Source organism: Misgurnus anguillicaudatus, chromosome 1 (genome assembly GCF_027580225.2).
Source record: "Misgurnus anguillicaudatus chromosome 1, ASM2758022v2, whole genome shotgun sequence".
Lineage (NCBI taxonomy): Eukaryota > Metazoa > Chordata > Actinopteri > Cypriniformes > Cobitidae > Misgurnus > Misgurnus anguillicaudatus.
Window position 1 is genome coordinate 18456200 of NC_073337.2, and position 23410 is coordinate 18479609.

General features: G+C 39.8%; 1 protein-coding gene and 1 long non-coding RNA gene across 2 annotated transcripts; both read right to left on the minus strand.

The window, feature by feature from the left end:
- Positions 1 to 5256: 5256 nt before the first annotated feature.
- On the minus strand, positions 5257 to 11598 carry LOC129432382 (uncharacterized). The gene is made up of 4 exons (XR_012369589.1): positions 11320 to 11598; positions 5896 to 5983; positions 5418 to 5472; positions 5257 to 5313 (listed from the first exon to the last, which is right to left on the minus strand). It is a non-coding gene; the product is annotated as an uncharacterized lncRNA (long non-coding RNA).
- Positions 11599 to 19571: 7973 nt separating this feature from the next.
- On the minus strand, positions 19572 to 22220 carry LOC129432380 (sialic acid-binding Ig-like lectin 14). Its single transcript, XM_073861564.1, has 6 exons — positions 22175 to 22220; positions 21379 to 21738; positions 20863 to 21201; positions 20380 to 20749; positions 19982 to 20048; positions 19572 to 19881 (listed from the first exon to the last, which is right to left on the minus strand). Exons 1-6 carry the CDS (start codon positions 22218 to 22220, stop codon positions 19624 to 19626), a joined length of 1440 nt encoding a protein of 479 aa, XP_073717665.1. The 3' UTR covers positions 19572 to 19623.
- Positions 22221 to 23410: the final 1190 nt, after the last annotated feature.

The following is a 23410-nucleotide window of genomic DNA, read 5'->3' on the forward strand; positions in this document are numbered from 1 at the left end:
CAAGACACATCTCATGATGGGTAAAAGTAAAGAGCTGTCTCAAAACCTTCGCAACCATATTGTTGCAAAACTTAATGATGACACTGCTTATAGACACATTTATAAGCTTCTGAATGTTCCAGTGATCACTGTTGGGGCTATAATACGGAAGTATAAAGACAATCTACACCTATCACACCACTGGTCCTGCCCTTCCTCCTCATCTACCACCTCTTCCTCATCTACCATATTTTGTACTCTTTCTTCTCTGCCTCTCTGTTTCTATCCATTGTTGGTATAAACACACAACACACCAGTACACTTTCAGCTGTATATTGATTATATTGTGTACAATTGGAATTGGAAATAAATGTAAACAATCTTTACTTGTTGTCTTTACCAGTGTACTCTATGATAACTGTGTTGTGGTTGTGTTCAGTTTTAAGGCCTGTAGCATTTTTAAACACCAGTGCATTGCAGAGTGAAATGTGGTTTTGTGTTGAGAGTTGCGAAAAAGTCCATGAGCTTTATAAATAGTGTCTAACTAACTAAACTTGTTTAAGGTTTTGCCGAAAAAGTGATTGATTTGACGAATGGGTTTAGGCCACTGGGAATTTGGTTCAGAGGGTTGAATGTTTTAGCAATTCAGAAAAAACATAATGTCTAGAAGTGTTTTCACATGCAAGCACTTGTTGTCTGTAAATTATTGTAGCATTTTAAATGTCAGTATTTCCCAATAAAACACAAGAGATTTTCTTTGAATAATGTGACTATGTAAAGAACTGTGTTTAGCATTTTGCAAAAAGGTTGTTTTATCATTTCAACTTACTTTTTTTGTACTTTTTTATTTTTTTAGCTGCTGTGACACAGTTTATCATTTTTTTCTAAGTGTTTCTCAGCACGCAAAAGCCGATGGAAAGCCATTCACTTCATTCAATCGTTTTGTAAGGCTGCATTGTTCACTGAAAGTAAGAACACTCTTAATATGATATAGTATACAAACAAAAACATTTGTGGAGACAAAATAAAAGCATGATTACAGTTACATTGTCCCAGATAAAATCATGGCAGCTTTGAAAGTCAAAGGACCGGCTCTAAGGGCTTAGAGATGTGGCTTAGAGTCTCTAAAGTTTATACATTTTTTTAGGATTGTTTACACACTAAAATAAAAATGTCCACACAATTTGCAAAATTCTACCTCCACAGATTTGCACAACATTACACACAATGTTTGCTTCACCCTTTTTGCAAAGCATTGCAACGCACAGTGATTTGTAAAACTCACACATTTTCACACCTTATGCTACGGTTACACGTGGGCAGCTATTTTCATAAACGGAAATTTCAACCTCTCCGGATACAAAAAATAACATAGTGCACACATGTCAGTTTTCAGAAAAGTGTTCATTTACACGTACCCGTGTATATATGCGGTCAAGAGCATGCCAAACCTGTAGTTTCACCAGCGGTGCTGGTTCTTTGTGTTGGAGGGACGACCAGTTGGGTGAACGTGATTTCACAAAGTAGGATGTGATCCTGGATCAACACCATTGTTGGTCCTGGATCAACATTTTCATTAACCAATCAGATTGCAGGATTAGGATTAGTGTGTATGTCAGATTTAGGTTTAGATTGGGTTAGGGTTTTTTGAAAAATACTCCTCAAAGTATTATTTCTGTAAGTATTAACACTAATTTGAAGGTTTAAAAATGTTTAGGGTTTGAGTTAAGGGTAAGTTGGTGTATCTTTGATTAAAACGTTGATCCAGGGTCAACAAAAAACGTTGATCCAGGATAACATCTTTCTTGGTGAAATCACGGCGACCGGAGAAGTTGTTGCAATAGGTGTGTTCAACTTCATGTGGCGCTGCAAGAATCGACAGGCAGATGACGTCAAAATACCACGAAAGTGATCCGAAATTAGACTTCTACATGTGATTTCTTGTCTCACACTCGCGGTACGTTGACATCATCCACCTGTCAGTTCATGCAGCGCTGCATGAAGTCGAACAAGTGTAAAATTGCTGACCTCGGAGCACTCATTCATCTCTGCTCCTCGACATAATGGAACAGCTGTATTTGCAAATGCAAACACAAGAAAAGAGTTTGAACCAACATAAATTTGCCTGCTACTCTGAACATTTCCTTGAACACATGTAAGCATAGGTCGCACTTTGACTTTTTATCTCGGTTATTTACAGATACGTCAATGAAGCTAAGTGACATAATGTACAACACAGCTAGAAGCGAACGTTTACGTTTTCTAATGTTAGGCTAACGTTACGATAGAGCAACCCATCCTCACCCCATGTCATCAATATTTGACGACACTTGACCACTTGACACTTGAGGGTATATCCGTTGCATTCTCTTTCCTATTTTCTTACCATTTTCGCGTCGGTTTAGGGTTAGATTTACATAATGACATCCCTACCCAAACCTAACTCTAACCCCAACGCCAGGTGACAACTGTCGTACCTAACTCTAACCCCAACGCCAGGTGACAACTTAATTTCGCGTACACTGTTTAATTTTGCGTAATCTAACCCTAAACCGACGCGAAAATGGAAAGAAAATAGGAAAGAGAATGCAACGGACGTAATAGTATTGAAGTCCCCAGTTCGTCAAAAAATGACGCAAAAGGTATACCCTCCCCGTCAGGTCAGGTGTCGTCAAATATTGACGACATGGGGTGAGGATGTGTTGCAACGAGATGTTAAAGATAACGTTCAAATACACTGTTGACTTAGCTTAGAACAGATGTAGACATTTACATTTAGCTGACACTTCTATCCAAAGCGACTTACAATTGCTATGTCAGAGGTCACACGCCTCTGGAGCAACTAGGGGTTAAGTATCTTGATCAGGGACACAATGGTGTGTCACAGTGGATTCAAACCCGGGTCTCTCACACTAAAGGCGTAATCCTGGACTAAGCCTTGGGGCCTTTAAGTAGTTTTTACAAACAAACCTTATAAAAAAAAACAATACTTGTGTGCATCTTGAGACAAAACAATAAAACAATGGCAATGACATGTTGAGATATGTCAGTGCAAGATGTTTTTAAATAAATGCAGCTCAAACGTGCATTTTAGTCTGGGACCAGGAGAAGCCTTTTTTTATCGGAACTTTCCCCCCACGTCAAGCACTGAGTATTATGATTATTTTGAGAAGGAGGAGAACCACCGAAATAATTTAATTTAGCAAAGCTATGCTACTTGCTCTTCCTGTGTTTCTATCTACGAAAGTGGTTTCATAGTCTTTTCAACCACGAGTATTGTTGGTATATGTTACAATAATTCAAATGATCACAGACATTGTGAGATAAATTACTTAATTTACTTAACAGTGGTCAAAATCAGAGTTGATCAACTTTTGCAACTAAAATGTTGCATCAAATAAAGATTATACACTGAAAAAGATGATTCACTGAATTTAATCAATATTTTTAAGGTAAGTGGTTGCAATCAATTTATTTAAGCTACATTTATACAAAAAAGATTAGTAAAGTAAAATAAAATATAAAACTTTTGTTTACATGTAGCTTAAATAAATTGATTGCAACCACTTACCTTATTTTTTTTTATTAAATTCAATGAATAATTTTTTTCAGTGTATGAATTGCATTGTTACACTAGTAGGTGGTGACATGTTGCATTTGTCATTTAACTTTAGCGGCATCTAGCAGTAAGATTGCGAATTGCAACCAACAGCTCACCCCTCAATTTCGAAAATGCAATCTATGGGATTGATGGCTTCATACCTTCATTATGATCATGAGAGACTGATTGGATGTTGGAGTAAAATGAGCCACACAGTCGTCTGTGATGCAGAAAGCCCTGCACATCATAGATATGATAGTAGGTTGCTTTCCTTCAACGTGTGTTTCTATTCACTTTCAGCTTGGTTATATTGTGTACAATTAGTAAAAAAACTCATTAGAAAGAAGTGTAAACAATCTTTAATTGTTGTCTTTCATTATGTACTCTATGATAACTGTGTTGTGGTTGTGTTCAGCTTGGTGGCCTGTAGCATTTTTAAACACCAGTGCATTGCAGTGTGACATGTTTTGTATGTGAGAAGCTTGTGTTGAGAGTTGCAATGAAAAGTCCATGAGCTTTGCAAATAGTGTCTAACTACCTAAACTTGTTTAAGTTAAAAAAAGTGATTGATTTAACAAATGGGTTTATGTCATGTGGTTCAGAGGGTTTAGTGTTGTAGCAATTTAGAAAAACTGTAATGTCTAAAGGGCAATTCACAATGATCCAACAAACGCCAAAAGATACGTCTGAGACAATATGTTGGGTCATTATGAAACCCCTGCTGGCAGTTGTTGGATCAAAGTAAACGAGACTTTAGAATGTTGGGGTTGTGTTGGAGTTGGATATTGTGTTAATCAGTGTAAATTGGCCATGGAAAGTGAACAAATGAGCTAGAAGTGTTTTCACATGCAAGCACTTTGTGTCTGTAAATAAGTGTAGCATTTTAAATGTCAGTATTTTCCTAATAAAGCACAAGAGCTTTATTTTGAATAATGTGGAGAACTGTGTTTAGCATTTGCAAAAATATTTTTATAATTTCAACTTACGTTCTTCTTATCCTCTACTCATCCCGCAACTGTGACACAGTTTGTCAGTGTTGTACGCAAAAACCGTGTTGAGATGTTTCAGTAATTTCCACTGAATCAGTTTATAGATAGTGCCATTAGATCAAAACATGTCTAAAACAATAATCTGTAAATGCTAAAGATAACCACAATTGATTTATGTTTCATAAAACTGAAGTACATGATGTATACAGCATGTGTGGGTCATTGCATGCCTATTTTTGCTCACTTTCTTATGCACATTTTAAATTCTAGGAACTGGATTTAATAGGAACTGTGATTCTTTCTGAAGCAAGTTAATAAACTTTATTGACAGTAAATAAAAGACATAAGAGAAGAAATTTCTTCACAAACACAATCAGTAATATCTGTATGTGTGTTTTTAACTATGGCAGTCAAAATGCTGCTCACACATAAACTTCTGCTACTGCAAAGTTTAACTTGTGCTTATAATTGAGAATCTGAGTCTGCCGGCATCTCTTGATCAGATTTCTTAGGCTTTACTTCTTCTTTAAGCTGTGCATCTGTAGAGATCTCTGATGCTCCTGCAGGATAGTGACGGACGACAGCGTATTCAGCAGTAAGTGATGAAGCATCCATGATCTCTTCTGACTCTGTGTGGGTGTTTGTGAATTGAATGTAGGAATAATGAAACGATTCAGGGTAAATATCAGCTTCAGCAGGTGAAAGCTCAGCTCTATTCGCATAAACAGATTCTCCCTCATGCTCCTGTCAAACATGGATTGGTAGAGTTAATTTTAATGTATCTGTACATTTGTTATTTCAGTTAAATAAACTAAAGTTGTTTTTGGTGCCTGTATGTTGTAACTCACTTCATTTGTCAAAATGCTACCTGGAGTGTCTTCTGATCTTTCCTGGGAAGGTTTTCTATTTCGAATTTTTAAAAAAAAGTGTTCTTGTTAAAATAATTTCACTCACATACAAACTTCAGACAAAATTAACAAAGAGGCATCAGATAGCTCTTGCATTTATTTACATTGGTCTCAATGAGGTATTTGGGAACAAAGAGTTACTCTGTAATATTACACAAAATATCAAACCAAGTGGTATCTGCAAACAAGAAAGCTAAAGCTATTTTCAGAATACAGGGGTTTTAGTAAAGTTTACCTGTATGCACATTTTAACAAATTCTACAAACGTCTGACAAACAGAAAATGTAAACTTTTTGAAGTTATTAGATTAGATGCATTGATTTCAATCTTTAACACGTAAAGCAGGTCTATTATAATGTTCTCTTCACTTTAAAAAAAAAATCTCTGCATTGTTATATCACATACATCATGTGCTCACCGTTTGCAGAGATGTTTAATGACACACAAGATCATCATTACTGAAGCTCCAATAGCAGCTCCAATCAGCACAGAGAAAAGATTGAAACCTGATGATAAATATATTAAAATAAAAATAGTTATTTTAATCTGAAAGCATTTCATTTAGCGAAGCTATAGTGATGCTTCTTCCACACTCTGTGAAAAAAAGAGAGTTTTGCAGATAATTTTCCAGGGTTGGTGTAGTTATTACCACAACATGTGTGAAGTGAGGAACAAGAAAACAATAGGTTACTTTCGTAACCCCGGTTCTCTGAAACATCGAGTGGAGAGATCCACCTATGGAAGGGCATCCGTACCTGACCTCTACAGAAGCATCCAATTGCAACAAGTCTGGCTAGACAGACAGAAGCGCGCAGCCAATGTCAGGTAAGACCACACCCTCTTACCTGCTGTCATATAAGACCACTGCGCGCTGCTCCTCCTCAGTAAGTGTATTCGCTTCTCGTGCGGCAAGCGGGGCAAAGCTGGTGGATCTCTCCACTCGATGTTTCAGAGAACCGGGGTTACGAAAGTAACCTATTGTTCTCTTTCATCATCTCGTGTTCGAGATCCACCTATGGGAGAGACATGGACATCTCCCCGATTGCCCAACACACTCGCAGTGAGGTATGACAGCCAGTATAAAAAATGGAACGGTCACCCCCGGGGGGGGGAGGGCGGTGCCCGACACGTCCCATAAAAATGTGCCCCACGCACACACACAAGTGGCTGTGGTGCGCATGCAAGGCAGAAATTATGTAAAAAGCACACCCTGTGGAAACCCATAAATGCAAAAAACAAAGTAGGGCAGAGATGTGAATGCATGCTTGGTAACATGAACGAGCTCAAAACCCGTATGCGCTTGTTCCTACTATAAAGACAACAGTAGGAATAAGGTGTGCAGTGAAGGACTATGATGATGCTACTGAGGTTTTAGTAACATCCAACCGATAATAACGCACGAATGTGTGGGGAGAAGCCCAGCTCGCAGCAGAGCAGATGTCCTGCAGTGACACTCCCCTAAACAAAGCCCAAGAGGTGGCCACGCCCCTCGTAGAATGAGCTCTGATATTCCCAGGTGGTTGCACTCCCTTCGATTCGTATGCCAAGGCAATCGCGTCCACAAGCCAATGTGAAAGACGTTGCTTAGATACGGGATTCCCTCTGTGAGGAGGCGTCCATGAGATAAAGAGTTGGTCACTCTTCCGGAAAACTCTAGTCCTGTCGATATACGTCTGTAATGCACGAACAGGACATAAAGCATTAAGCCTCTGATCCTCCGCAGAGGAAAAAGGTGGAGGGTGAAAAGCGGACAGCTCCAGCACCTCCGATGTGAACGCAGGGAAGCACTTAGGCATAAATGCCGGGTTAGGTTTCAGAAAAACCTTTTCTCCATTCAGAGAGAATTTTGTGCATGAAGGGTGTACAGAAAATGCATGCAGTTCACTAACACGTTTTGCTGATGTTAGAGCCAAGAGCAGAGCTACCTTAAAAGACAGCAGCTTCAAGGAAATAACACCCAGGGGCTCAAAGGGGTATTGAGACAGGGCGTCCAGCACCATGGAGAGGTCCCATTCAGGGACAGACTTCCTGATGACTGGCAAAGAGCGACGGGCACCCTTCATAAATCTGCAGATTAAAGGGTGCTGCCCGACAGTAGATCCATCAAACCCTACGTGACAAGCAGAAATAGCCGCCAGGTAAACCTTAATTGTGGAAAAAGACCTGCCTTTATCCATAAGGTTTTGTAAGAAACGCAAAATCTCAGGGACTGAGCACTGATAAGATATGAGATCGTGCTCATCACACCACCCTTCAAACACTTGCCACTTACAACCATATAAGGACGGTGTAGAAACGGCTCTGGCATTTTGAATAGTAGCAATTATGCACGGGTGTAATCCCAGCGCGTTTAAGTTTGTCCTCTTACGGGCCAAGCCAAGAGAGCCACCCTGTCCGGGTGTGGGTGATAAATTTCCCCGTTCGTTTGAGACAACAGGTCTGTGCAGAGGGGGAGGGGCCACGGCTGGGCATATAGCAGAGGAATTATTTCTGCCAACCACGGGGCTTTGGGCCATCTGGGCGCTATCAGAAGGAGAGACAAGCTCTCCTCCCTCACTCTGGCCAGCGTGGGAATTATGAGGCACAGGGGGGAGAGGCATACAGCAACACCTTGGGCCATGGGTGGGCCAGTGCGTCCACCCCGAGGGGCGCGTCCAAGTCCTTTAGCGAGAAGAACATAGGACAATGGGCATTTTCGTGCGAGGCGAACAGATCTACGGTTGCCGGTCCGAATTGCCTCTATATCGTACACACCACTTGTGGGTGGAGACGCCAGTCCCCGTAAAGAGGGTTTCCCCTTGACAGAAAATCTGCGCCCCTGTTCAGAATGTCTGGAACATGAGTTGCACGTATTGACAGAAAAAAACCCTTGCTCCACACTAACAGCTTGTGAGCTAGATTGTGAAGTTTTGAGGAGCGCATACCGCCCTGGCGATTGATGTATGCCACCGCTGTGGTATTGTCGCAGCGTACGAGAACATGATGTCCCCGCAGGCGCGGCAGAAAATGATTCCGAGCTTTCCATATGGTAAGGAGCTCTAAATAATTTATGTGTGCTGAATGGAGAATGCTCGGCCACAGCCCGTTCACCGTTCTGCCCTCCTGGGTTGCACCCCAGCCCGTTAAGGACACATCTGTCGTCACGACTTTCCGCAACATAACTGTCCCCAAGGGGGTGCCTTGTGCGTAAAAGTCTGCGTTCCTCCAGTGGGCTGAGAGAGAGACCGAAAGGAAGAACTGTGAATTTGTAACATATGTTCTGATATGCGAAACGCAGAAACTTCCTGTGAGGCGGATAAATGCTTATGTGAAAAAAAGCATCCTTCAGATCGACTGAGGTGAACCAGTCGTTCTGTTTTATGGCTCGGGCCAGAGAACCGTGGGTTAACATTCTGAAATTGTATTTCCTTAGATGTTTGTTCAACACTCGGAGGTCTAAGATAGGGCGGAGAGAGCCGTCCTTCTTTGGAACCAGGAAATAACGAGAATAAAAACCCTGATTTATCAGATCGGGGGGCACCACCTGAATCGCTCCCTTTATGAGAAGAGAGGAGATTTCCTCTTTCAGAATGTGAGCGGAATTCTCTTACGTGTGAGAGAAGAGAATGACGTTGAAAAGCGTTGAGGGCGCGCAGCTGAACTCGTGAGCGCTCGGTAGACTCATTTGTGATACAATGGCGCCCTCTAGTGGACAAACAAGGGGCGACATGCGTGGGTTCAGAGGGGGTTATTCTCTGCAGAGAGATGTGCTCTCTCTGAAACGAATTCATTTGATTCGTTTGTTTTATTGTGTTTTGGGTATTTTTTGTGTGTTTTGTGTTGGGAAACACTTGGGCCGAAGCCTTTATTTGTTGGGTGAGGGGAACAATGTATGTGCTTAGTGTACATTTCCTCACAACCGACCCCCTGAACGCGGGGGGAAAACACACGTCCACCGAACACACGGGCTGGGCAGCCTCTTGAGGGGGGTGGTCGGCCCCTCCATGAAATAACCTCCGTCTCTTGGACGGGAGCTCTGGAGAGAAAAGAGAGTCCAAAGGGCTTGTGGCCCGTGAACAAAGACCCTGCGTCCCCAACAGTCGAACATCAGGCCGGCCGCTTATGTTTCGGGATATTGGGGGTCGGGTTAGGGGGTTTCCCAGCCGCAGCCGCGGTGGGGAGTGGTTTCCCCCAGGGTTTAGCAGGCGGTGGGTTAACCTGCCGTGGAGAGGGTTTGTGGCGGGGTCTCTCCTTGCTGTGATGCGGGTTCCGACCCGTGGCCGGGGGGTTAGGCACACGAACAGGGGGCACCTGACGTGTCGTTTACCGTCCGGATCTCTTTCCACAAAGTCGGCGATGGTGCCCCTTTGTCCAGCTGAGCTCCCAAGTCGTCCAAATTCTCCGCCTGGTAGGCGGAAAGGAGCGAGGAAACATTAAGAGCCCTTACTGCCAAAGCCAAGGACTTATATGAGGCCTGTAGAACCGAGGCAGAAAAACGGTCCATCTTGTTAGGTAAGACCGGCTTCGGGGGGGCGAGCAGCCCACCCTGGACGGGGTTGAGGTGTCTAGCGATCGACGGCTCGACCGCGGGCGGGTCGCCCAAGCCGAGAGCCGCCATGTCCTTTACCTCGAGGCCGGTGAGACCATGTTTAAGGTCGAGCGGGTCCTTCCAATAATGCCTCATGTGCTTAGCGCACGCAGGAAGAACTGGAAAGAGTTGTTTCCTCGGGCCGGGAGGGGGTCCCAGCACTTTCCCGTCATAAATGTCCCTCTCCTGATCGTTGGCGCTCTGTGGAGCCGGCCACTCGATTTTGAGCCGCGCGGCCGCACGCTCGCATACGTCGAGGAGAATGGACTGAGGTAAAGCCGCGGGGGGGTTGACCTGGGAAGCACATGAGGGCGGGATGGCCTCCTCGTCCTCTGAGGTCCCAAGAAGGTACGCATCGTCAGCGTCACCGGAATCGACCAGTTCGCCGGCTAACGCCGCAATTTCCTCGAAGATGTTATCCTCTGGAAATGCGGGATTGGGCATGTCGGCCCAGCTGAGGGAAGTTGCGCCCCTGGATGTCTCCGGTTGCGCATCCCCTCCACCAAGCCCCTCATCCGAATCCGAAAGCACCACACTGGGTCGCAGCAACTTTAAGGCGACGCCGCAAAAGCTTTTTCGGCAGCGCAAGGCAATGGCTGCATTTATCCGGGTTTTGCAAAGCTTCCTCTGCGTGTTTGAGACCCAAACAAACCACGCAAAACTCGTGCGAATCCTTAGCAGCATCAAAGCTCCACACGCGGCCGGGCAGGCCCGTGATGAAGACTTCCCGGGAGTAGCGGCAGTTTTAAAAAGCGACATACCAGCGAAAAATTCTGAGAAATCCGTGGCGGGCAGCCGTGGATAAGGGAAAGGTGAAAGAAAACACGAGCGTGGGCGGCTCGATGATGCTAGAAAAAACGGAGACAGCTAACCTGGTTAGATTAACGACTGTCACGTCAGGCGGAGGCTGATCTGACGATAATTCCTCCTGGAGACACAAAGTGAACAGCGAAAAATCCAACCGAACTGAATCCGTGCAGAGATCGCGAGAAGCGAATGTCAACTGAGGAGGAGCAGCGCGCAGTGGTCTTATATGACAGCAGGTAAGAGCGTGTGGTCTTACCTGACATTGGCTGCGCGCTTCTGTCTGTCTAGCCAGACTTGGTGCAATTGGATGCTTCTGTAGAGGTCAGGTACGGATGCCCTTCCATAGGTGGATCTCGAACACGAGATGATGAAAGAGAACTTATTTTAAGCTCATTCATGTGCCTTGATATTTTACTTTCTACAAAAAAACATTTATTATTAATCTAGAGGTTGAAACAGAGAACTTACTTGTCTCATGAGAAAGATGAAGCCGTTCAATCTGACTGGCATTGCCGTGAGTGTTGATGGTGACACACTGCAGAGTGTCTGTGTGTGTAAGTGACTGATGGAGAGAAATGAAGCTCCTCAAGTCTGTGCTGCTCAATTGCTCCTCACTGATGAATGTGTTTGTAGAGTTACTGACAGGACGTCCAGATAGAAACCACTCCACTTTAGGAGAGGGATTCCCATGAGCCTCACACAAACACACAGTTACATCAGTTCTGTTACAGCTGAGAGAGATTATGGGGGCATCTGAAAGTGAAGGAGAAATTGAATGTGTTTTGCCTCTGAAATAAGTAGACAAAAGTCCATAAGATCAATGAAACATGATAAAATAATGCTCTTACACTGAACACGTAATATGATGTTGCTCTGTGCTGTTGTGTTCCTCTGCTGTAGCTGGTAGGTTATAGTGCAGATGAAAGTGACTCCATGTCGAAGGTGAGTAGCAGTGAAGTTCAGATCAGAGATGATCTCAGTTTGATTCTGTTGATCCAGCTGTAGTCTGCTGTTCTCATTGAGATGGAGTCTGTTAGTGGAGCTCCATGTGAGAGTTGGTGGAGAAGAGGAGCAGAGAGTCTTAGCAGAGCAGCGCAGACACAAAGAGCTCCTCTCTAACACCTCCTCATGAACTTTAACCTTCACCTGATCCTTAAACATCTGCACTGTGGGTTTGGGGGGAGAGTCTGAAAAGCACAGAGGTGGATTTTATACATGAATTGGGGAAGGTCACAAAAAACCAAAGATAACCCCAGCTTGTTATTTCCCCATCTAAGCATTCTGCAAAGTTTGCCTACTTATGCAAAAACAGATTTTATACTGTCCTAATTCACAATTTGTTATTAACAATAACTTTCAGTCATGTTACTCACCGATCACATTTATTGAAACAGATTTTTGTGTATAGGTATATTTCAGTCCACCATTACTCTCAATCCTGAAGTTAAATCTGCCTTTGTAATTTGAAGTAAAGTTATAAAAAATGGTAGTACAGTTCTTGTCTTTTAATTTTCCAGTTATTTCCCCTTTAAAAGGGTGATTGGAGTTGCTGGAGTTAAACACAATATTGTTGTCTTTAGTCTTATCTTTATACCACACTCCTGCAGCACTCCCAATGAGATATTTTTCATATGTGTTATTAATATCAAATCTGCAGTTTATAGTCACACAGGATCCACTCAGAGCTTCAATCTTCTCTGGCAGACTAATGGACCATTCTTTACACCAAACACCTACAATACAAACATGATGAGAAGTTTACAAAATAATTAACATATACTGTTGCGTCATGTGTAGTGTTGTGGGTGAGCTGGAAACTTTTAGGTGTGTTTCGGGGGGAACAATGTAATGGTGCTCCCCTGCAAACATATCGGCTGATTCTCAATGGCTGCGTTTGAAAACTTAGGCAGCTGACTTGTTGCCTTGCTGCCTCATGAGGCAATGGCTTCGGAGGCATCAAGGCAGCTCAGAGAAAGGCTATCGGACACACTTCAAAGGCTGCGTGTCTGAAATATAAACAGAGAGACTGTTAGTACAGTCTATCGCACAACAGCCTTTTCTCATTAAGAGCGTTTTTCCCGTGTTTTCGCTGATTTCACACTGTACACAAATTCTGCCGCTCTTTCTTTTGCCACTCAGTGGGCGTAACCGCAGTCACTTTCGCCGAAGGTGATTTCACGTGCATACCCTCTATTCCAATTCTCAAGAACGCAAATACAGAGAAAATACCCGGATGTGTTCTTGATATCGAGGATGCATCAAGTGGAGAGTTGCGTGCTGAAATTGCTTTACGCCCCAGAAATCATTGCAGCAAAACAATGGCGGAGGTCAGGTGACCAACAGGAAGATCGCCCACATTTCAATTCTCACAATAGCGTTCTGTGTTCTTGTGACTTTCTGAGTTCGCTCATCCAAGGTTGCCTGGCAAGACCGATCTCTTGGAATTGAGAAACACTGAATGACTTCTGAGGCATGAAGGCAGCTCAGAGAAATGCTTTCGGACATGCAGCAAAAATGGGATTGGCAGCAAAATGGGATCCTGTTTGAAATATAAACAAAGAGCGCCTTTGTGATAACTAATCCCATATTTAAAAAATACAATACTAATTTCTCACTAAAAATGCAATTTAAAAGGTAAAAAAAGTGAAAAGATAACTTTATTTACAATAAATTTTTGCTCCAGACGCTTCCTTGACCAATGACATTCTCCGTGCACACCAGCGCATAGAATTGTTGGACAGGAGATGGAGGTATCTTATGAGACAGGAAGTAAACAAAACATTGGATTCGGATATGTCTTGATACAACCTTGATACCTTCAAGCCTTTGAATGCTGCCTCAGAAGGCAGCATTTTAGAGCTTTCGGACGCAGCCATGGAGGTGAAAACGTTTTTGGAATTCAATTTGTTTGAAATATGTTGAACTTGGAATATAATTATTTGATTTTGGATTCCTGGCCATTATTGTGTATTGTTAATGCATGAAATTTACATGCTTGATTTAAATAAAACTTACTTTATTTGATTCAGATATTGTAATGTTTGTTTTTAGAAATTAAATTGTAATTTGAAGAATGTCTTTATTTATATTAATGCATATTTGTTTGCTTATATTCGTGTTTAAAGGTTATCAACCTATTGCCTACTGCCTACGCTTACTCCTACTTTACACCTACTACAACTTTTGCACCGCTGCTACTTTTACTTCTGCTGAGAATTAAAAGCAGTAAAACCTAATGAGTTGTTCTCTTGCATCCTTCAGACTTAGAAAGTCCTTTTTAAGTTTGGACAGAGCTGAAAAATTGGGAAAACTTAACACATACCGTATATTGTAAAGCATTCACCAACATAACCTGCATGCATTTTTATTATTTAAAAATTTCTTTATAAATGTTACTAACATAAAACAGTATACATTTTGTACAATTTACTGAACATTTGAAGTGAAATCTACCTAGATAGGGGAAAGGGGGCGAAAGTAAAATTTCACTTTGAACATGAGTAGCGCATTGTTACTTTTGACCCTGTCAGCTGGGACAAAAGTAACACACAGGTCGGTCAAAAGTAACACAACCAAACAAGACAGGTATTTGTGTTACACTTGTTTTTAATAAATATACATCACTATCACCTTGTTTATATGTAACTGCAAACATATTATGTCATTTTCTTTGCAAAAAATAATGTAATTACATTTTTATTTTAAATTTCAGGTTTATCAAATGTTTCAAAAGCAACTTGACAGTACAAACTTGAGTTGTTGAAAAAAACATTTCTTACTATATATTTTTTAATACTTTGAACACTATAAAATTAAATTACATTTAATTAAGTTCTGCCCTACCTACCTTTGTGCATTTTAATTTAAATGGATGTTATAAATATTGTTGTAATATTGTTTATTCGAAATTATCTTCAAGTTTTATAGTTACAATATATTTCTATCTAAACACACCAAACACAGGCTACATTTAGCACTTGAATTTTTAGCTACTCTCATTCATGTCTCATTGATGTTTTCACAATTGCCACAGCACAATAAACATGTCACACTTTTGTTAGTAAAAAACATTTTACTAAAGAAAACTTAAGAATAACAAACCTTGTAACATAAAAATTAAAAGTTTATCCATCTTCATTAAAATAATATCAGTCCCTTTGGAGAAACACACACCTGTAAATACGCAATAAATGAACAAATTAAAATCATTAAACCTCACAATGTAACTCATCACTTTGAATTTATAATGTAATATAAATGTAATACAAATGTCATCACAACATTGCAAGCATCCAGCAGGTCAGCAAGAAAAAGTTAAACAGTGCAAATCGTTTTTTTTGACTATCTTACCAAAAATGATAAAATTGCAGTGTAATATTTTAGATGAAAGCAGATTTGTTAAAATGTTTCATTCATGGATCCTGTAGATTCTGTACTGAAGCAACTGCTGATGATTTCAAACCAAGTGAAACTGTGCTGTGTGGTGTCAGTGCTACTGATATGAGATCAGTACTAATCCTGTACTTCCTGTATCATCTTAAACACACACTCTGTTCAAAAGCAAATGTTAAGGTAAGACATTAACTATCTACAGTATTAAGAACACTTCAATGGGCCATGAAAATGCATATCAAGCAATTCAAAGTTTTGTTTTGCAATTTATGATTGCAATTATTAAATAATAGCGTTGACCTCTTATGTACAACCATGGTCTGTCTTACCAAAAGACCCACAAAAGACATCACAGTGTAACTGGAATACTGTATAAAAAATATTAAAATATTATTAGAGATAATGGTCTGATTCAATAAAATTGTCAATAAATGTATTGCAAATGGTTTATTTAAGGTGTTTGAGAGTGGTTTAAAGGAATAGTCTACCCTTTTGCAATATTAACTCTTTCACCGCCAGCGTTTTTTAAAAAAGTTGCAGCCAGCGCCAGCGTTTTTCATGATTTTCACAAAAGTTTAATGCCTTCCAGAAAATGTTCTTCTTCAAATATATAAACATACAATATTCCAAATGAAAGAACAGACCCTCTGCTTTCAAAAAAAAAAAAAAAACGTTTCATCCTACCTTGAGTAGTTCTTTTGTAATCAGCTTTTGAATATGGGTAGGTTTCTGCAAAAACACCACATTTTGAGCAAAAAGCAGAGATAATTCTATTTTGCTGACGGACTTTTCATAGAGATCCCATTCAGAGCGATCTTTAAAACAGACACAGACATGCAGCAGCTTGCCATAGGGCAGTGTTCTTCACTCCCAGCCCTGGAGAGCCGGTGTCCTGCAGAGTTTAGCTCCAACCTTAATCAAACACACCTGCAAGCTAATCAATGTCTTCATGATCACTAGAAAATCACAGGTAGGTGTGTTTGATTAAGGTTGGAGCTAAACTCTGCAGGACACCGGCTCTCCAGGATTGGGAGTGAAGAACAATGCCATAGGGCAATACTTCCGGTTTTAAAAAGTTGCAGACCTAGTGGATAATAGCGGTATTGCGGAAAGACGGAAAAACTCGTCATTGGTGGGGAAGCGTTTCTCTTGATTGACGAGATATCTCGTCAATGGCGGGGAAAGAGTTAAAATATGTTATTACCTCAACTTAGACGAATTAATATATATCTATCTTTTTTCAATGCGTGCACTGTACAACGCGTCGTGAATGTGTTAGCATTTAGCCTAGACCCATTCATTCCTATGGTACCAAAGAGGGAAGCCGCCAAACCCTTCAGTGTTTTCCCTATTTAAAGACTGTTACATGAGGAGTTATACCAGTAAGTATGGTGCCACTAAATAAACTTTTTTTTGGTACCATAGGAATGAATGGGGCTAGGCCAAATGCCAACACACCCACAACGCGCCGCACAGTGCACGCATTAAAAAAAGACAGGTATGTATCAATTCGTCCAGGCCGAGGCAATAACTGGTTTAATATGGCAAAAGGGTAAACTATTCCTTTAAGATCTCAGGATGTGGTCAAAATGGTTCACTTATATATGTAGTGCATAGAGTGAATGTGTGTCATCATAATGATAAGATAATCTGCGTTTTCTAATGTTTATATTACTTATAGAACAAAAAGGTTGTAATCTTAGGAGAATCATTTTATCGCTATATAGCACATACACAGGTGCCGGTCATATAATTAGAATATCATATCAAAAGGGAGTCAGGCGGACTACCAAAACACACTTGTAGCCAATCAGCATTAAGGGGCGTGTCTACTAAACAACATCATTGCCTGGGTTATGTATGTGTGGGGTGGGTCTATCAAAAAAGGTCCAGATTCTATTGGGGTAGGGGCGTGTATGTTTAGCTGATTTCAAATGTCAACATTGGCTTTCAGAGATCATGAACCCTGCCTTTAAAAGAAATAAACATTTGAAATTTATCAGTCTGTATGCAACGAATAAATATAATGTACAAGTTTCACTTTTTGAATTGAATTAGTGAAATAAATCAACCTTTTGATGATTTGATGATTCTAATTTTATGACCAGCACCTACAGTAGCACCTCTGTAGAAGCATAAGTGTTGCTAAAGCATGACTATATCACTACTAATGATTCAACATAGCACAATATGGTTTTACACAGGTGCTACATAGGTGCGGTTTAGCACCAAAATGTTTCTTGTATGATTACGAGCAGTAAACCACTTTTAGTGCTATTTAGCACATCTTTGAGTGATGACATAATGAGAAGGCTATTTTAAAGAAAGTAATTGTCAAATTCATAAATGCAAGCACATCAACCAACACACATATTTCAGTCCCTTACTGAAGTAAGGAATAACTGATGACAGGCCGTTGAATTATAAGACAATAATGCACACCCTAGGTGTTAATGCGTTACCGCAGGTGTGCATTATTTTCAAATAATTAAAAGAACCGGAGTTAATTATTCTTCTTATACAATGGTTCCCACAAACATTGCCCTGGTGCTTATTTTTAAGACATTTGAAAGGTTAGGTGTGCGGTTTACAGAAAAATAATCAGCACCTATTGAACCCATGGGCTTCAGAATAAAGCATTCAACAGACCCGTGGTATAAAATAATATAAACAGCCGCAGTGGCGGCCGGTGACTTTTTTTCGAGGGACTACAATGCGAAGTTCGTCACAACATGTATTAAGCCCGTCATGTGTGTGGCCGGTCAAGTTAAAATATGTGTTATGCACGTCATGTAAACTATGTGCATCATGTATCTTGTCAAAATACGAGCCTGCTCCACACGCATCGAAAAGGTAAAAGAGACGCTTATGTTTGCCACTTATTTTGACAAGACTCGTGATTGTTCACATGACACTCTGAACATATATTTTGAATTCACGCCCATTGGAAGTCACTGGCCACAACTGCACAACCATAATATTATTTATTTGTTTTTTGAGATTCTTTGTCATTTTTAGTAAATATTTGCTTTCAAAGTTGTAACTGCATTACTTTTTGTAAACATAATAAGTGAAACAGCAAAGACTGGATTTGTTTGACATCGTGATGTTGCCTACATGTTGGCCTGGGACATTCAAAATAGATTTGTGGCCAATGATGGTTGCATGGTTATGACTTTACAAGTTTGTACATCATTTTGTACATAATAGTATTTAGGAGTTAACAGTCCATTTTAAAGCCCTTCTGGATGGTTCAGTACAACAGGACGAGGTCTGCACATTTGGCAAAAAAACAAAAACTGCACAAGAGGGTGCTGTTGTCTATGAAATACTCACTCACATCATCATACTGCTTTTAAGGCTATAGTAACGTATTTATTCAGAATTGCAAAGTTTATTATGATAAAACAAGATTACATTTTCAAATAATTGTAGCTAAAATAAAATTTGTAACATTAAAAAAATCTCAATGAAATATACATATAGTGCCATTAGATGGATCATCTTTCAACACAACACACAAAAAATTATCTGTAGATGCTAAAGATAAACACAATTGATTGTTATGTTTCCTAAAACCAAAGGACATGATATATACAGCATGTGTGGGTCATTGCCTATTTTTTGCTCACTTTCTTATGTGCATTTTAAATTCTAGTAAATAAGAACTGTGATTCTTTCAAAGCGAGTTAATAAAATTTATTGACTAGTCTGGCTAACACTAGACCAGTCCCATAGAGAATGAGACGTGGTCTGGGAACCATATGCTAATTTATTCGTATTTGAGGCGTGGTTTACGAATGCCCAGAGCCGTTTATTGCTACGAATGTCTATCAAATGCGTCTGTACGTAGCTCATAACCAATCGTTTCAATTATACCAGATGACGTATGTAGAGCGACATAAATTCAAGCGTCATCAACTTTTATCGGTTCGTGTGCACAGCTGAAAGCTATGCAACTAAACCGTTAGCTGTATATTGTATTGAAAAGCAACAAATTTTAGTGGACAATGACAATCATAGTACAGGCATAATGACAATATGATATTAATAAATACCACTTACCATTTATAAGTTAATTGTACTTCGTCAATGACGATGCCTTACAGGTTGGTCGTATAAAACTCTGTGGTTATCATGTCTTGCCATATCCAAACATCTTTCTTGGATATGAAATTGTTTAACGCCAAAAGTTGCTCTTTTTTAAAATAAACTTGCCTTTAAAACTACTTGGAGCAATATATAAGGCTGCACTATATAAGGCAAGCTTTTATGAGTGATGTGAAACAAGCATTAGTCTCAAGTCCTCTATGGGTTTTGACGTTTAACTTGTGCTTATAATTGAGAATCTGAGTCTGCTGACATCTCTTGAACAGATTTCTAAGGCTTTACTTCTTCTTTAAGCTCTTCTGCATTAACAATCACCTGTTCATCTGTAGAGCTTTCTGATGCTCCTGCAGGATAGTAACGGACGACAGTGTATTCAGCAGTAAGTGAGGAAACATCCATGATCTTTTCTGACTCTGTGTGGGTGTTTGTGAAGTGAATGGAGGAATAATGAAGGGATTCTGGGTAATTATCAGCTTCAGCAGGTGACAGCATGACTCTATTGGCATAAACAGATTCTCCCTCATGCTCCTGTCACACATTGATGAGCAGTGTTAGATCAATAAAGCTCTAATGTATCTGTACATTTGTTATTTTAGTTGATAAACTAAAGTTGTTTTGGTGCACTCACTTCATTTGTCAAAATGTGACTTGTAGTGGCTTCTCGTCTCTTCTGGAAAGGTTTTCTATTTTGTCTTCTAAAAAAAAGGGTTCTTGTTAAAATAATTTCACTCACATACTAACTTCAGACAAAACTAACAAAGATGCATCAGATAGCTTTTGCATTTATAATATACTTTGGTCTCAATGAGGTTTTTGGGCACTTGAAAAAAGTTACACTGTAATATTAGTGGAATCTGCAAACAAAAAATGCTAAAGCTATTTTCAGAATACAGGTAATTTAGCAAAATGTATGGACATTTTAACATTTCTTTTAAATAAATGTTGTTGGGTTACATATATAAACTGATCATTCAATGATAAGAACCTTGACATTCAAGTTTTCTTCTGTGATTCTATTTGACCTACCGTTTATGTGTAATAACACACAAGATCATCATCACTAAAGCCCCAGCAGCTCCAATCAGCACATAGAAAATGATGAAACCTGAAAACATCTCGTGAGAAAATGAATCCAGTTGAATCTGTTGACTGGAATTGCCGTAAGAGTTGTTGGTGACACACTGCAGAGTGTCTGTGTGTGAAAGTGACTGATGGAGAGAAATGAAGCTCCTCAAGTCTGTGCTGTTCAATCGCTCCTCACTGATAGATGTGTTTGTACTGACAGGACGTCCAGATAGAAACCACTTCACTTTAGGAGAGGGATTCCCATGAACCTCACACAGACACACAGTTACATCAGTTCTGTTACAGCTGAAGAGAGAGATTTTGGTTGCATCTGAAAGTAACAAAAAATTTAAGCTCATGTGTTGCAGAAGTGATGCCTCTGAATTAAACAAGTATATAAAAGACCTTAAAGATCAATGAAACATGATAAAATAATGCTCTTACACTGAACACGTAATGTGATGTTTCTCTGTGCTGTTGTGTTCCTCTGCTGTATCTGGTAGGTTATAGTGCAGATGAAAGTGACTCCATGTTGAAGGTGAGTAGCAGTGAAGTTCAGATCAGAGATGATCTCAGTTTGATTCTGTTGATCCAGCTGTAGTCTGCTGTTCTCATTGAGGTGGAGTCTGTCAGTGGAGCTCCATGTGAGAGTTGGTGGAGAAGAGGAGCAGAGAGTCTTAGCAGAGCAGCGCAGACACATAGAGCTCCTCTCTAACACCTCCTCATGAACCTCAACCTTCATCTGATCCTTAAACATCTGCACTGTGGGATTGTGAGGAGAGTCTGAAAAGTACAGAGATGCATTTTATATATAAATTGGGGAATGTCACACAAACCAAAGATAACCCCAGCTTGTTATTTCTTCTTCTAAGCATTCTGCATTGTTTGCCTAAAAACAGATTTTGTACTGTACTAGTTTACAATTTGTTATTAGCAATAATTTTCAGTCATGTTACTTACCGATCACATCTATTGAAACAGATTTTTGTGTATAGGTCCATTTCAGTCCACCATTACCATCAATCTTGAAGTAAAATTGGCCTTTGTGATTTGAAGTAACATTATAAAAGATGGTTGTACAATTCTTAACTTTTAATTTTCCAGTCATTTCCCCTTTAAAAGAGAGTTTGGAGTTGGTGGAGTGAAACACAGCATTTTCTTTATTATGCCCATTTTTTAACCAAATTCCTACAGCACTGTCAGTGAGATATTTGTCATATGTGTTATCAATAGTAAATGTGCAGTTTATGGTCACACAGGATCCTCTCAGAGCTTCAATCTTCTCTGGCAGACTGATGTTCCAATCTCTACACCAAACACCTACAATACAAACATGATGAAAAACATTGTTACAAACAGTGTTATTAAATTAATACATTATTATTATTAATGTTTTTTTATCATATTTTAAAACATGAGCTTATAAATGCACACTCTGATTCATGCATATCTAAAGTGACTGTAAATGTGTTATCTGTTAACATTTGTTAATGCATATGAAGTAACGTCAATTTATTTGTGTAAAACAAACACAAATAAAAATGTATTAAAATGTTTTTACAATTGCAATGCCACACTGTTGTTGAATCTCTATATCTATATTTATCTATCTATCTATCTGTGTGTGTGTGTGTGTGTGTGTGTGTGTGTGTGTGTGTGTGTGTGTGTGTGTGTGTGTGTGTGTGTGTGTGTGTGTGTGTGTGTGTGTGTGTGTTTGTTTGTTTGTGTTCATGGTTAAGAAAAATGAAGAACAAACCTTGCAACAACAAAACAAAAAGAATGATTTTTTGCTCTTTGTCCATCTCTGTAATAAAATAAGATCAGTCCTTTAGAGAAACACGCACACCTGTAAAGTTAATGCGCTTCAGCGGTAGATAATTGCATTGAATTGTATTAACAGCACTAAAGGTCATGAGATTAAACACAGGGAACATTCTGATACAAACTATATATATTGTAATCCACTAAAAGTCACTTTTGATAAACGTGTCTGCTAAATGCATCAATGTAAATGTAATGTAAACTACCCAATAGGTCAACAAACTGATGAACAAGTTAAAGAGTAATTCTAATGAAACTTATAAGTAAAGAAATAGTTTAAAACTAACTTACCAGAAAAGAGATAAAGAATGTAAACCGTGTATTATCTTTGCAGATTGTTAAAATGTAAGATTCATGGATGCTGTGCATTCTTTACTGAAGTTCCTGCTGATGATTTGAGATTAAGTGAAACTGTGCTGTGAGTCATTCACACAAATGGTGACTGATGTCAGATGGACTAATCCAGTACTTCCTATATCAGCTTAAACACCCATTCTGTTTAAAGAGCAAAACTATGTTTAAACACAAAGTCCAATTACAGTTTTTTCCAATTGCTAACACACTAAAATGACATGAACAGCACAACTATTTAAACAGACACACAAAGAGCAACACCTCTTCTCGAGTCTCCAAAAGTCTAAACACATTTTCTGCTTTACACATATTTTGCAATTCACAATGGCACTTTTTAAATGCACTGAACACGGTTCTCTGCACAAGACATAACAATCTGACATATATACCATTCAAAATGACACTACACAAGCTAAATGGCCAATATATGTGCCACCTGCCCAAACACCTGAATGGTTAATTGTTAACACTTCAATCAGGATGTAAGCACTAGAAAAGACCACAGGAACGTCATTGGCCACAGAGCCATTATAGATGTTTCATGGCTGACGTGGTGGGAACATCACAATGTGTGCTGCCATCTCCAATATGGATGGTGTCCTCCACCGTCATGCCAACCTTGGACCATACAACACAGCCCATATTCTCACATTTCTAGAAAGACTCCACAACATTCTCATACCATCAGAGTGTATGAATGATGCAGACCAAAGAAACCGGTATGTTGTAGTATGGCACAACGTGAGCTTTCCTTGTGCAGCCCCAGTCCAAAACTGGTTTGCTGACTACCAAACATTTATCGTGCAATACCTCCCAC

Excerpts from the sequence above, each read along its gene's own strand:
- LOC129432380 (XM_073861564.1), bottom strand. The coding sequence starts at position 22,220 with ATGGACAAAGAGCAAAAAATCATTCTTTTTGTTTTGTTGTTGCAAG. Across the intron at positions 21,739-22,174 it reads TTTTGTTTTGTTGTTGCAAG|GTGTTTGGTGTAGAGATTGG; the intron begins GTTTGTTCTTCA and ends TTTGTATTGTAG. Across the intron at positions 20,750-20,862 it reads CATCACATTACGTGTTCAGT|ATGCAACCAAAATCTCTCTC; the intron begins GTAAGAGCATTA and ends TGTTACTTTCAG.